General features: G+C 50.7%; 1 protein-coding gene across 1 annotated transcript; it reads right to left on the reverse strand.

Moving 5' to 3' along the window:
- Positions 1 to 273: 273 nt before the first annotated feature.
- LOC109684056 (keratin, type II cuticular Hb1-like) lies at positions 274 to 6,936 on the reverse strand. Its single transcript, XM_020160231.2, has 9 exons — positions 6,517 to 6,936; positions 4,781 to 4,989; positions 3,600 to 3,660; positions 3,382 to 3,477; positions 2,651 to 2,815; positions 2,284 to 2,409; positions 1,794 to 2,014; positions 1,154 to 1,185; positions 274 to 754 (listed from the first exon to the last, which is right to left on the reverse strand). The coding sequence occupies exons 1-9, from the start codon at positions 6,874 to 6,876 to the stop codon at positions 588 to 590; spliced, it is 1,437 nt and encodes a 478-aa protein (XP_020015820.1). The 5' UTR covers positions 6,877 to 6,936; the 3' UTR covers positions 274 to 587.
- Positions 6,937 to 15,195: the final 8,259 nt, after the last annotated feature.

Below are 15,195 nucleotides of genomic sequence, written 5' to 3' on the forward strand. Positions count from 1 at the left end.
CCAGCAGCTCTTATGGTCTCCTCTGACTTCCTTCAAGACCAGCTGGAGGAACAAAACCCCAGACCAGTCCAGACTGGCAGGTGTGACTCAGGTGGGACCTGAGCAGGCAGTACCCTGGGAGGGCAGTTCTATTTGGAGACAGGTCCTGCAGGTGTCCAAGTTGAGGGCAGCCCAGAATGACACTAGTCCTCAGGCCTATCTCTGGACCGGGGAGCTCAGCAGTTGGTGAACATGGGCTCAACTCCAAGAAAACAAAACATCACAACACGGAGAGCAGGTCCTCCCGTTTATTGGAAAACAGAAGACCAGAGGCCTGAGAGGCATAGGAGGCAGCCCTACCACGCTCCTTCCAGGGAGGGAGAGCCCTTCTCCTGGCAGAGGTTGGCGCAGAGGCAAGGGAGGGATATGTTCTGGGCAGCAGGCCCCTTTCCACCAGGGTGAGGTAAGCGGGGGAGCAGCTGATGGGAACATTGGTGGTGTATTCTCAGAACACAAGGGCAAAACCACTAAGGCCCCATTGTGCTCCATGTGGTGGGGGCAGTGGCGTCTGGCAGCAGGAGGGGCTTCCCCAGAGCTCTCTTGGCCACCTAACACCTCGCCTGGTAGCAGGAGCCCCCTCCACAGGGTGCACACAAGCCAGTGTTCACCGCCAGATTCCCGCTGCATGGGGCACTGCAGGTACTGCCGGTGACTGGCCGGGAGCCAGACACGCAGAGGTCCCCACACACGACACCTCCCCGGGAGCTGCTGACACCTGTGGAAAGAAGATGGGGTCCTGAGACCTGACTGGCAGCCACCCCACCCAACCACCTTCCTGTCTGATTTGTCTAGCCAACCGGGGAAGGCCACGAAGAGTGTTTAGTTCTAGTGCTGAAGCTGTGGAGGGAACCCCAGCGTGGAGCCAGGAGGCCTGGATTCTGGTCTTGGTCCTGCTTTGTCACTTTGGACAAGTCCCTCCCTGTCTTTGGGCTCAGCTTTTTCACTTCTACCATCTGAGGTCCCTAGGAGTGACATCTTTCCCCTCTCTGTTCTCATTTGTGCTGTGAGGTTCTTCCTGAAAGCTCACCTCAGTCTCTCCTGCAGCATGACCAGCCCAGTCCCCTTTGTTGTCGCTTAACCTATGATTTTTCTTTCCAGGGTTCAAGATACTTACAGACATTCACTGATCCAACACCTTCACACAGCCTGAGTGGGGACAAGGTGGGGAGGGGAAAAGAAAAGGAGTCAGAATGAGACCTACAGGTTTCCCTTAGAGGCCATAGTGGCTCATTTTGGAGCTATTTCTGATCTGCATTTATGCCTTCGTGCAAATAGAAAAAGATTCCTACCTGGCGGTTGAGTAAACTGGGCATACTATTTAGGAACTCTCGTTTGCTCTCATCAGGCTGTTTCTGTGCAGTAAACGGCCTGAACAACCATAGCTGGCAGGCCAGGACAGGCCCAGGATTAGGAAGGGGAGGTTCTTTGGAGCACACAAGGCCAGGGTCAGAATTTGGTCAGCAATGGCACTCCAGGACTAATGACCTTCTAGAAACCAGAAAGGGTGTGGATCTTGGAAGAGTTGAGGGTAGAAGAGCCATCCTATCCGGTCCCTGGAACCTCTGGACATCAAAGTGGCACTGGACTTGCACAGTGAAGGGAAGGTGCCCAAGGTTTAGCCCTGTGAGAGCTGGGATCCAATCAGACAAGAGTCTAGCCTGGAACTGGTTGGGACTGAGACTGAGGTATGAAGGCATCAGTGACAGGCTGGTCTTTGCAGGAGTTGTTCCTGGGGCAGAGGGGCTGGGACGCACCTGTGCTCCTCGCCCTCCAGCAGGCGCCTGTAGGTGGCGATCTCGATGTCCAGGCCCAGTTTGGAGTTCATCACCTCCTGGTACTCCTTCAGCAGGCAGGCCATGTCCTGCTTGGCCTTCTGCAGGGCGCTCTCCAGCTCGGCCAGCTTGCAGCGGGCATCAGTGAGGGCTGCCTCGCCCTGCTGCTCTGACTGGGTCACCGCGGCCTCCAGCTTGGTGTTCTGGGGGTACAGAAGAGAATGAGGTAGGCTATGACTGGGTCTCTCTGTCCTTTCCCTGGATGTGCCCAAGCTATACCACCAGCTGGGAACATTCCAGAAACAGGTTTCTAGCCTTGTTCATATGGGGCATCCTAATTGACCACGACCAAGGACTATAGCCATGCACAGGACTGGAATCTGAATGGTGAGATCCAACTAGGGCCCAAGCTGGTTGTGGGACACTGACTAGGCCCCTAGCCCCTCTGGCCTTGGGCACAGCTGCCCCATACCTGGCACTTGGCGTTCTCCACCTCGGCCGTCAGCCTCTGGATGATGCGGTTCAGCTCGTTGATCTCCTCCCTGGTGCGGCGCAGGGTCTCTCCATGCCGGATCACTGTGGCCTTTATCTCCTCACACTGGGGGGAGGCAGAGATGCCATGAGCCTCAGCCTGGGATGTCCCACCACTCAGGACACCGTGGTTGACGGATCGTACAGTACAGTGCTCAGCCTGTGCAATCACACGAGGCAGCTCTGCCCTGCCACCCCAACCTGAGAGCTGCTGGCTCTTGTCTTACCATCCTTAGGGATCGGTATCCACAGGAAAAAAGAAGCCTTCTCCAATGGACACCTCACATCCCTGCACTGCCGTGTCTCACCTTGGTGCGGTACCAGGACTCAGCCTCTGCCCGGCTGCGGCTGGCAATATCATCATACTGAGCCTTGATCTCAGCGACAATGCAGTCCATGTTCAGGTCCCGGCTGTTGTCCATCTTGACGATCACCGAGGTGTCTGAGATGTGAGCTTGGAGAACACGGATCTCCTGCAGGGGGTGAGAAGGTGGAAGGACATTCAAGTTATCTGGGGTCTTCCTCACCTGTAACCGCTTTGACTCCTCTGGAAAGGAAGTGTTTACAGCAGAAAGTCCCTGGTAAAGTCACGTGACTCTCTCCCCTAAAGACAACAACAACCACTTCTCAAATTCTTGCTTCTAGAATTAGTCATGCCTAGTTAACCCAGGCTGCTTCCTTATAGCCAGATCTGTCTTTGGGACAGATCTTGTATTGGGCCTGTTGACATTCTCCCAGACCAACCATATTGGCTACCTGTCTGGTGCCCCTATGGCCTGTGCTGCACCAACTGATTGGGGAGGACATGGGACAGCACCCTGGCACCACTATCTTCCCAGAGCTCTCATCCTCTTGTCCCTTGCTTCCTTTGTTTGCTCTGGCTCTCTATTCCTTTGCCTTCTGCTCCTTCCCTGTTTTTGCTCCCTTTCAGTCCTCTAGCCTCATCCTGGGTTCATGTGTCAGGCCTAGTTCCTTCCTTGAAGGTCTGGGTAGGGGGTCAGGGTGTATCCACCAAGGCCAAGAACCAAGAGCCCCTCACCTCCTCATACAGTCGCCGCAAGAAGTCGATCTCCTGGGTCAGTGCCTCTGCATTTGCCTCTAGGTCAGACTTACGCAGGTAGGTGCAGTCCACGTCCTATATGGGGTGGCAAATAGCAATGAGGCCAGCTCTCCCAGGGTGCTCTGGGGACCTGGCTGCTGGCCAGAGGACACAGGGTGACTGGTGACTTGGGATGGGCTGTGGATTCAGACACTCACCTTCTTTAGAACAACAAACTCATTCTCTGCTGTGGCCCGAAGTGCAACCTCTTCTTCGTACCTGAGGTGGGAGAGGAGAATAGGGCTTTGTCTGAGGACTCTGGCTTTGGTGTTAAAGCATACCCTCAGAAGAGCCAGATTTTCAGACTGGCCCCTGTTGTCCTGCCATCAAAAGAAACAGGCAGGACCTGTGAGAAGTCAGGCTGCAGGTCTAGACTGTGGGGTACACTGAAGGCCAGAGCATTTACTTCTACATGGTCTCTTTCCACTGGAGGATAGAGGGCAGGATGTGGAAGCTTTGTGTTTGAGAGTGTGTGAGCGCGTGTGAACGTGTGTGAGTATGAGCTTGTGAGTGTGTGTGCATGCACGTGGTTGAGGAGGGGGAGGTGGCTGTTTTTCCCTTTCCCTTTTCTCTGGTCCCTCCTTTGGTCCCTGGCTTTACTGCAGGAACTCCCTTTCCTCACTCCCCTCCTAGACTGAGTCAATAGAATGTCAAGGTGTACCTTGGTAAGGCCAGCTCGGGGCCGAGGGAGGGAGGGTGGTGGCTGGAGGCCATGACTAAGAATGCTCCTGAGGGAAGCCAGCTCCCCTCAGAGGCCATCCTTCACGTCTGTGTCACACATATAACTGAAGGTCTACATTCATGACTATGTCACATCTGTTTTCCAGCAGACTGTAGCCCTCCAAGGGACAGGGACCATGTCCCCTGCTCGGTCCTGGACTGCTTTTGACCAGCCCAGTGTTGGACTGGCGTATGGCAGGCTTGGTGGATGGAGTGATGGAGTAAACTTAAGAAAAATGCCCAGCTGGAGTAGTGGCTCAAGTGGTAGAGCGTCTGCCTAGCAAGTGTGAGGCCCCAAGTTCAAAGTCCAGTTTCTACCTCCCAAAAAAGAAAAATGCCCAGGAATTTGAGCTGGGCTCAGAGGAACCAGGAATACAAGTTCCTACAAGGGCTCTGTGAGGAAGAAAGGAAGAAGGCAACCAAGCCCTGAGCTGCAGGGAGGAAGAGAAGGTGAGCCTCCATCCCGCTGAGGGCTGGGTCTCCAGACACCTGTGCCTGGAGGGAGGCAGGGAGCACAGGTCCTCAGCACAGATCCCAGTCACAGGCTGAATGCTACCCTGGACTTCAGGGGCTTTCTCAAGTCCTTCTCCCAGCTAGGTCTCCTCTCCAACACACTCACTTCTTCTTGTAGCCCTCCAGCACCTCCTGCACATGGTTGAGTTCTGAGGCCAGCCTTCCGCTGTCGGCCTCCACACACTCAGCCTCCCGTCTCAGTGTCTCGATGTAACCCTCAAACAGTGGCTCCAGGTTGCTCTCACAGCATTTGCGGTTCTGGTAGAACTGCCACTTGGTCTCCAGCAGCTTGTTCTGCTGCTCCAGGAAGCGCACCTGCCACCAAGAGGTACTGCCTGAGAATCTCTTTTTGCAGGATCAGAGGGCAAGAGGGGGTCCCAGCACAAGGAACTGAAAGTCTACAGTCCTCCCCAATGGGACTGTAAAATCTCCCAAAAACCATGCCAGGAATTAACCACTTGACACCTGGAAGTCTTTCCTAGAGCTAACTTCAGTCTCTTCTAAGGCAATTACCTAGTGTCACGGGAAGTTCATAAACCAGAGTCTGGACGACTCTGCTGCTTGTTCACAATGTGACTTTGAACAAGGTACTTAACCCTCTGTAGAGTGAGGAGGTTAAAGTAGCCCTCCCTGTGAGGATTAAAGCCTTGGTAGAGAAAGGCATGCCCAATAGCGAGACAGCAAGGCTATATGACCAGAAGGAAGAGGCAAATTCTTTGGAAAGGCAGACTGTAAAAATTGGAAAATAAAGTACATGCCAATTATAGGAGCCCCATAACAACAGTGCAATTAGAACGGTAGTCACCTGGGACATTGGTGCAGGGATGCCTGCGCTCTTCCCTCGTTTTACACAGGAGATGGAGGCCAGGCTGCTTACCTGACCACCTGAGAAACACCAAGGCAGGGCAAAAGCTTTGCTCTGCAGGGCTCTCATCCTACTTTAATTATTGGACATTTGGGCCTAAGGCAAACTCTCATGTTTTTCTTTCTGTCAACATGTCTGCCCCTATCTGACTCAGATTCTTTTGTTTATTAATGTTGCCACACCCCTGGCAAGTTCTTCTTCAGGCCAGGTGTATATTCTAACATTGTGAGGAGTTTCAGGGATTTTTGGTTTTGGGTGCTTCCTTTAGTGTTACTTGAGATTGGTTTTGGAGAACTCTTTCTGGCCCAGAACTGTTCCAAGGAGGTATCTTCATTCCCATCCCTCAAATCACTGCCACATGTTTGCTGCTTGGCTTTAGTGAAGATAGCTGCCATTTGAGCTAGGTCCTGGCTGTGCAGATGCTGCACACGGAGTGCAGACCCCTTACTCCCTGCCTTCCCCTGAGGATTGGAAGTGTCTATTTCTACCCCCAGATTCTGAGGCTCCCACAGGTGCAGTAGCTTGGATGGGCCACTCTGACCCCCCTGTTCAGTGGTCAAGTCACTACATGGGATGGAAACAGTTCTGTGTGACTCACGAGATACACTTCAAGGTTGTCTTCATGGTCACTGCCTTTGCTCTTGATATAGAAGCCCCTCCTTGAACGTCAGCAGCTACCTGACTTCAAATGCACTGAACACAGTGGTCTTTTGACCGTGGGGTGACCCAATCTCTCTGCTTTAAAGGCTCTGTCCCTACTTCTTCTTATGTACTTTTGGCTTGCCTCCCTCATCAGAATGGCAGCTCCTCATACTATTCTTTTCTTTCTGTCTGTGTCCTGAAAGTATGACTACCACTTTTTTTTTAAACTTGAGAGTTTCCTGGGCAAGTGCTCTACTGACTTCTGGCTTAGTGCTCAGGCCTGGCTGTGCCTGTTGGTAGAGGGGTTCAGGAAAGGCATGATCCAGGACACCCACCTTGTCGATGAAGGCAGCAAACCTGCTGTTGAGGCACTTGATCTGCTCCTTCTCCTCGTGCTTCACGCACTGCGCATTGGCGTCGATCTCCAGGTTGAGGGGCGTGAGCAGACTCTCATTGACCGACACGGTGGTGATGCAGGGTGGGGTGGGTCCGCACACACCGCCGGAGCGGTACCCAAAGCTGCGCCCGCAGGAGCCAGCGCGGAAGGCCCCGCAGACGCTGCGGCTGCCGAAGCCTCCAGGGAGGCCGCGGTAGCAGGAGATGCCGCGGTAGGGGGCGGCGGTGATGCAGCAGCGGCCGGGCTGGGGCCCGCAGGCCGAGGCGCAGCTGAAGTTTCCAGGGAAGCCACAGGTCATGGTGGAGGGAAGGTGATGTCTGAACAGTGGTTGGCAGAGGATGGAGCAAAACTCTGTGCTCCCTGGGTTGTGGCAGGCCCTTTTATGTGTCCGGAGCAGCTGGCATTAAAAGGGGCCGCAAAGAGACAATAGCTTAGTTTTATAGGCTTGGCATCACCTTGGCCTCTTAAGCTCCAACCCGCTTGCCTCTTCAGTGTGGCTGTGTCAACAATCCCTGGCCACAGGCCTGTTTCATCTTCAAAGCCCTTTACAAGCTTCCACTCAGCCTCCCTGCTCCCCTCCCCACAGAGGAGAAGGGAGAGGGGTTTGGTGATCCAGGCACACTGACTGGGTGGAGCCTGCTCTCCCAACCTCTTTCTGGAAAGGGTATAGCTAGGCTATGGGCCCTGGATCTATGGCCTGGCCTCTGGTGGAATGGCAGGCCTGTTCCTCCCAAGAAGGGAGGTGTGTCCCAAACAGCTCTCCTTGCCTTCCCCTCCATCTCTAAGGTCTTGTCTTCATGGTCAAGGTCAGCCTCTCCTAGCCTATTCCTGCCAAGAGCCTGCTCCTGGCTGGGACTGGGAATGGGGGTAGAGATTTGGGGGAGAAGGGCATGGTTTCTACATTTTGAATATTTCTAGTACAGGGACACTAGCTGAGACATGGGAGAAACTGAATCAGAGCATTCAGGACTGGGGCTGTTCTGAGTTCAGGGTGTCACAGCTGGTGAGATGCAGAGTAAGATTGAGGGTCTGGAATTCCCTGGAGCTCCAGGACTTGATAAGGGAGGGCATACCAGGGATGGTGAATGGGTGGGTTTAGGAGGGCTGGGGGGAGTGATATAGGGTTGAGAAGATTATGGAGGCTACCTCTGATTTGGAGACAGACTACATTTGCTCATTCCTCCATTCTCTGGGGGGCAATCTTTTCTGAGTGCCTCTAGTCACAGGGCTAGCCACAGGACTAGGCTCCAGGAAGGCAGCAGAGACCTGGTGTTTGGAGGTAGAGGGGGTAGTACAGACTTGGGGGCACCAAAGTTTGGTCAGTAGGGAAAGGGAGAAGCTACGTGTGGAGGGAAGACCCTACAATGTGCAGCCTGAGGCATTGGGGTTGATGGGGTCATTTAAGCTCTCAGAGGAAGTTTGGTGATAGAGTCTCGCTATTCATGCACCCACTGGAAAGGAAGAAAGTACAGTGGGTGGATGGGGTCCCAAGGGTCCTGAAATGTGTGAGAAGATTGGGAGCTCCTGTGACTGTTCTTAAAACCAAGTTCTCTTAATCTGGTCCTCATCCCTTTGGTGGTGGCTTTAATGGACAGACAGTGGGACCAAGCCAGAGTTTTCCCCCAACCTGAGGATGTGAGCCCATAAACCTCTCCAGTGCGCACGTCTCTTGGCTGCCTTTGAGGATGACTCCTTTAATGGAGCCGTTTCCTGACCCAGTCACAACCAAACACTGGCCCAGGCTGGGCTAAAAATAACCCTCCACACCTCTCCCTGAGGCCCTCACCTTTTGCCCTCCCACTCCTTCTTGGAGTGCATGAGCCAGTCCTATCCTAGAGTGGAGATTTTGGAATAAAAGGAGGGGTCCATCTTTTATGGGATCTGAGTGAGGGCAGAGATGGTGCTGTGAAAATGTCAGGGAGCTGGACATCTACCATAGATGCTGAGGAGGGACTCCTTGTCCTCCTCTGAGCCCTGCACATAGGCTGCCATAGTCTTGGGTCTGGACTGTGGGCTATGGGGTAGGAGCTTCCAACATGAGCGACACAAGGAGGCTCAGCCTTGGGACTTGGGGTAGCAGATGCCAGCTGAATGGCTGGTGGGATTCCTGGAGCCCCTTGTAGGGAGTTTGGGCTGCTTGGTTCTTTCACACAAAACCTTCACTGGGTCACAGCTGCCAAACATCCAACAAAGAACCAGGTCTGTCCTCTTATCTTAACCCATTATGGAGCTGGTGAGCACCTTAGGGTTCTCCTGTATGGCTCTCATGATTGCATGGGATCTGTTCCTTGAACAGGTGCCCAGAAGAGTCAGGCAGTGGATCCTCCATAAGTGTTTCCTTGTCACCATCCTGATAACTGCACTAACGTCCTCTGATCCAGCTTGTCTGCCTTAACTCAGTGTGGGCTTGTACTCTAACATAACTTCCTTCTTGGGGAGCTCTGGGTAGACACACACACTTCCCTGGGCTGGGGGAGACATGACAAGCACCCATCCCTGCCTGGACTGGAGCTGATGTAGCCAGAGTCCAGAAATAAAAAGACATAATTCAAATCCCAGCTTGGTCACTACTAGCTTTGTGATGAGGTGCAGGCTTTTCCCTCATTTCCTTTCCTATAAAATCTGAATGGAAACCATGCCTTGCTGGCACAGGGAGGAATAAATGAGTGTCAGGCAGTGGGAAGGGTCACCCTGTTCCCACTTCATGCTAACATGGTGACTGGGTCTTGGGGTTGTACACAACCAGCAGGGCCTTGCAAAGGGACAGTGTCAAGGCCAATGAAATGTCAAGTACCATACCTGGGTCAGCAGAAAACAGCAGTGGCTTTACAAGGCAGTCATTGCTGCCACAAAAAGTCTAAATTAGAGTCTCTATATGTAAGTGGCCTAGAACAAAGAGCACTGCAGACCAGGGAACCCATGAAAACAGACATAGACAGGAAGCTGACAAAGGGTGGGCAGCAGCCCTGGCAGGCAGGTTGGTTCCTTCCATCTGGCCTCTGGGCTGTGACTGGTTCTTACCTTGACCAAAGGCCTATAAAGGCTCTGACCAAGCCCCAGGCTTGTTCAGTCACCAAGGCATGTGCTCTGTGCCTGTTCCTATGGCGGCCGGCCTGGGTCAGCCTGGGGACGGACTTGTCCTGGTTGCCCAGAATGACTGCTTGCCAGGATGTTATGGGCCTCTATTCCTACCTATATTTCTGGGTTTTTTATCATTACCTGGCCATATTCCAAACTGTGTTTTTCCAGTGACAGTCTGCCTCTCTGCCTGCCTTCTGATTCATCTGATCATTTCTTCTGTTTTCCTGCTTTGTCATTTCTTCTTGCCTTAATATCCATAGACCTCATTTTTTTGTCCTTTTAAAATGGAATTTTGATAAATAACCCTGTGATGCACATTAGTAAATACATCTTTGTGTACATTTCCACTAGTTTCCTTAAAATAAATTGCTAGAGGTGGACTTCTGGGCACTGAGGAGACTGTCCTGGCCTCGGATCTGCCTGTTTGGTGCCTTGTTGATTGTGGAAGTGGCATTTCCATGGGGAGGCTGCAGTGGTGCAGCAGAAGGCCTGGGAGTCAGGAAATGCAGATAAGAATCCCATTTCTGACATGGTTGACAAATGAGTTAATTTCTACAAGCCTTGTTCTTGATCTGTAAAGTTAGGATGATAGTGGCCTTCTTTCTGGCCCTCCGTGAGGATGAGTCAGCTGGCACATGTGAAAGCACCTAGAAGGCATTAAGCAGAGATGGCTGGACACTCACCTGTCCTCCTATCCTGGACAGGAGGAGCTCCTGTGCCTCCACTCACCTTTCTTCTCCCAATCTCAAAGCTGCCAGGTTTGCCTCTAGCCTTGACCTCACAACACACCAAGGCTAGTGGGCTTGAGCTGATACTTACCCAGTTGCTTATGTAGTAAGCACAAGTACCGTGCTTACTTGCCAAGGATGATGGGTGATTTACTGTATCTTCTTCATCCTCAAGGGGCCAGCTGTATTGCCAAGGATGATGGGTAATTTACTATGTCTTCTTCATCCTCAAGGGGCCAGCTATTTTGTTGGCCCCTTGGGTGGATTTGCACATATACAATCAGTTTAATAAATACTAGATAAAGCAGTTCTACAATGCAAGCCATAATAGCTGTCCACTAGCTGAGAGATGAATCTTGTCTCAGGAGCTCTGAGGAGAAGCTTGTCAGGAGTGTGGCAGGCAGAGAGTCTTAGGTAAAAATCATCTTGGGCTTTGGAAGATGGGCAGTGTGAGAAGGTCTGAAGGAGGGTGGATGATGCCAAACAATAAATGGCAGAAAAGCACAGAAGGGGCCACAGGTCCGTGGGTGCACTGGTTGAAGCTCAGAGGTCACTCCTAAAAGAGGCACCCATTCCCATGGAGATGGAGAGCAAGCAAGGATGTCCACTCTCTAGGCTGTGCTGTAACACACTGGGATTCCTGGCCCAGAAAAGACATCTGTGCTAGTATTAGAAGAGAAGGGCTAGAACAGGCATTATTTTCAAGCAATAGGATTAGCTACATAGAAACTCCAATATAACTCACCAACAAACTGTAGAAACAGCAGCACAAGTTGATAGTACTGCTGGATAAAAGGTCAACCTACAAAATTAAAAGTGCTTTTCTATTATCAGTGACAACCAATTGGAAAATAAATAGAAAATAGGATGCCATTCCTAAGAATGCTAAGAACAATGAAGTATTCGCAAGATAACTTTATAACTAGTTACAAGATCTTTGTAGAAAACAATGCAAATTTCCATTGTGAAAAAAGAATACAAGAAGATTGGGTTAAATAGAATTATGCCACATTGAGGAACACTTTGGCCTAACATTCTAATGATATCTGTTCTCTCTAAACAAACTTATAAGTTCAGTGCAAACCCAGTGAAAAATTCAAGCTGGATTTCTTTTGAGAACTTTGACACAATGATTCTAAAATTTATACCAAAGAAAGCTCATTTATTGTAAAGTCAGTTGTGAACAAGGAAGCCAAGAGGCCGGGTGTCAGAGGATCATACAGCCATAGTAATGAGAAAGAAAGAGTAGTACTTGAGCAGTGACCAGTAAATGGATTAATGGATCAGAATGGAACAAGTTCTTTGTTACAAGGTAAATTTGTTTTTTTATGAAAGTAGCAACAAGCAAAGCATTTATTGAGCTGGTGGATTTAAAAATAGACTCCCCACATGGAAAGATAGAGCTGGAGTCAGGTTTATATCATATCGCATGGGAGAGCTTATTGGCTGTTGGAGGTATGAAGAGATGAGAACTGTACCCGGTCTCTGGAAAGGGGCAACATTGAATCATGAAGTATCTTTCTGCCATCAGATTGGCAAGGAGCAGAAAAAAAGATGGACGCTACCAGCAATAGGTAGAGAGGTGGGAGGATGGAAACCCTGTGTCCCATGGGCTGGTGGAGATTTTCTGGAAAGCAGCATAGTCTTCCTTAGTGAGTTTATGTGACTTGGTGCTATGGTTTGGCTATGATTTGAGTGTGTCCACCCAAGGTTCATGTATTGGAAGCTTGGCCCTTAGTGTGGGTATGCAAGAGGTGGTGGGACCTTTAGGTAGTGGAGCCTGTTGAAAGGTGATTAGGTCATTGGGGCTGCTGCTCTTGGAAGGAATTTATTCCTGGGAAAGGGGTTGTTATACAACAGTGAACCTGACCTCTCTCTGTTCTTCCTGTCTTCTCATGTAATCTCTCTCTCTTGTATGTGCTCTCACTGATGCCATCTGTCATGTGACACAGCCAGAGGGACCCTTGCCAGAACCAGTGCCATACGGTTAGGTCTTTCAGTATCCAAAACTGTAAGCTAAAGAAAACTCTTATTTATAGCTTCAAATATCTAATTATAGTCAAGTAAAATGGACTAATACACCCCAAAATCACACTCTTGAGAGCAGCCTAACCCTACCTCTAACAGTAGTTCTTTTGCATGGACAAGACTATTCCTTCTGCTATAAGCAGAAAGAAGTTGGAGGCAACTTAGGTGACAATAAATTGGACAGAGATGAGCAAATGATAATAAACCCACAGTGTGGGAAAGAAGTTAGGAATGACAAAGTTGGTGTACATGTGTACAAAGGCACATTGTGTTGAGTTATAAATGGTAAAAAGCAGAGCGGGAGCTTGGGTACCATATCATTTATGTAGATTCAATAGTCACACCTCAGCAGTGTTGCTGCTTACTTTACAGTGAGGAATATATATGTGGGGGCTGCATCGTGTGTATTATAGTGGGTTCCTTTGGGGGTGAGGAGAGTGAGAGGAAGGAAGAAATGAAGGGAACACAAAAGACACTCTCTGAAGGATGGGCAGTGTTGTGGTCTTGGCTGTTTGTCTGAGATGTACAAAGGAAACCTGGAAATATGGTGGGAAGACCCTAGAAGGTGAGTTAGTGCTTCCCTGGGGGCTGAGGACCTGGGATCAGTCTGTGAAGCCTTCATGTCTCCCCCTGAGCCCTTAGTGCCTGGGGAGATGCAGCTTGGAAGTGGACTTTTGGTGACTAAGGCTGTCAAAGGGTAACATGGACTGGAGGAAGAAAGCCTGAGACTCAAGTTCTGGTTAGGAAGCTAACATATGGGGCAGTGGCTTTAGGCTTCCCAGGGAGGGATATACCACAGGTTTCTCAGAACCTGTAGGGAATCACTGGGAAAATGAAAACCCTAAGTGGAAGAGTCAGGAAAGCCACACTCCAAGCTGATTAACCTAGAAAGGCTTCTTGTAGGAAAAGGACTTTCCCAGGTGGTGACATGGGATCCCTTCTGTTCCAGGCAAGGGTGCCCTCTAGTGGGAGCATTGAGGCAGTCCTGGAGCATTTTTCCCAAGGCCCCTGAGGCACAGAGGTGACTCACACAGCTTCTCTGCCCTAAAAAGTCCTGGATTTGGGTCTGTGGCATGGACGCACATCCCGCAGCTGTGATGCAACTGAGGAGCTCCTGGAAGAAGGCAGGGAAGGGGTCGCTGGAAGTGTTTCAGGTTTTTCCTTCCAGTTGTCTCTTGAAACAACTCTTCTGCAAGCCTTCTGAGTTGTTGAAGTAGGGGCTCTGGAGGACATCATGTCCCCTCTCACCACAGGCTGCACCACACCTGCAGGATTCCTCCAGGACAGGGAGGCTCTGACCAGGCTGGACAGCCTGGAAGCGGGCCTCATGTGGAGCTCATAGCTGAGTCCTTGGTACTCCAGCCAGGCCATCCTCTACTGCTTTGGGTATGCCCCATGGCATCTTCTCCACCCCCCAATGCCCTCCACTCTGCACCCCACCCCAACCCCAGTCATACACCCAGCCCGCTCTCCTGAGGACCCCTTTCAGGGTGGGTCACAGGGCTCTGGGTGCATATGCTGCCCCTCTGAGTGCTGTCAGGCCAGCAGTGTCTTCTGGGAGCAGCGAGAGGCTCAGATTGGTCACTCTTTCTCTTGCAAGGTCTGAGCGGCCTAGGACCAGCATGGCCACTACTCTGGACACCATGAGTCTGTGGGCAACAAAGTGCAGGAGCGACTTAGGAAAGAACTGTGAGCTTGTCCCTGCTGCTGTCTGCCCAGACTGTAGTCACCAAGAAAACTACTGTGGGTTTTTTAAGCCACTAAGCTTTGGGGCTCAGTAACAGCCACAATGGAGGACTCTTAGCTGAGTTCCATAATTTGTTACCACTCTTGTTTATTAGAACCATCTTATTCCAGAATTGAAGACATTCTAAATTCTGGCAAATTTCATTCTTAAGTGCCACACAAACCTCTTCCTTCTCCCCTCCACTCCTGCCCAGCTGGCTTATTCATGGCTCACTTGGCTTAGTGGGGTGGGGTCTTTTCAATACCTACTTCCTCCCTCCTTCACTGTGGAAACATTTCAGCATTGTCCTCTTACAGCTCAGGGGGGAGGGTACATGGTTGTCCTCATGCCACACAGCCACTCAAGGCTAAGATGGAGCCAGTTTCAGATGTGAGGTCAGCACCCTTCTCTTGTTGTGTCTCTGCCTCAACTTTGCATTCACCAGCAAAATAGAGACCCTGTTGCAGTGTCTCATAGGTTAGGATAACCTGCACAATGTCCCCGAGTCTTCACTGAACACCAGAGACAGTGAGGTATATAGAATAATTTGTACTCACACTAAAAGACCCTGTGGTCTGTGCTAATTTCAAGTGCACGTTGACTCGAATGCCTGTATGACCATCAAAGTTACCATGTCTTGAGCATTCAGAATGTGCCGCTTCTGTGAAAAAGTAATGTGTGATTATCCACTTACCCCTCTCACCTGGCTCAGGCCAGGCTGTGATCATGTGTCTTGATGCTTTTAATTGTACAGAAAGAGCCTGACATCATTTCTATTGTCAGCGAAGGGCTTGCACTTTGCCTCTTTATTGTTTATTTTGGTTATTGATGCAAAACTGTGTCTTGGACGATGAGATGGCTTTAACTTCAGCTTCCAGGGAAACAGTTCACCTAATACCAGGTGCTGATCTGGAAAGCTTTTTGAAGAGATACTCCAAGTGCCAACCATCATCCCTGTGGCATGTGGGGTATGGGTTGAGTGTTTGTCATTAAATGGGGAACCATAGCAATTGAGCTCTCCCATCTCAGCCTGGGTCCTTTGATCTCACTAGCT

Source organism: Castor canadensis, chromosome 8, assembly GCF_047511655.1.
Source record: "Castor canadensis chromosome 8, mCasCan1.hap1v2, whole genome shotgun sequence".
NCBI classification, from domain to species: domain Eukaryota; kingdom Metazoa; phylum Chordata; class Mammalia; order Rodentia; family Castoridae; genus Castor; species Castor canadensis.

Excerpts from the sequence above, each read along its gene's own strand:
- LOC109684056 (XM_020160231.2), bottom strand. The coding sequence starts at position 6,876 with ATGACCTGTGGCTTCCCTGGAAACTTCAGCTGCGCCTCGGCCTGCGGG. Across the intron at positions 3,661-4,780 it reads CTGGAGGGCTACAAGAAGAA|GTACGAAGAAGAGGTTGCAC; the intron begins GTGAGTGTGTTG and ends CTCCCACCTCAG. Across the intron at positions 2,410-2,650 it reads AGTCCTGGTACCGCACCAAG|TGTGAGGAGATAAAGGCCAC; the intron begins GTGAGACACGGC and ends GCCTCCCCCCAG.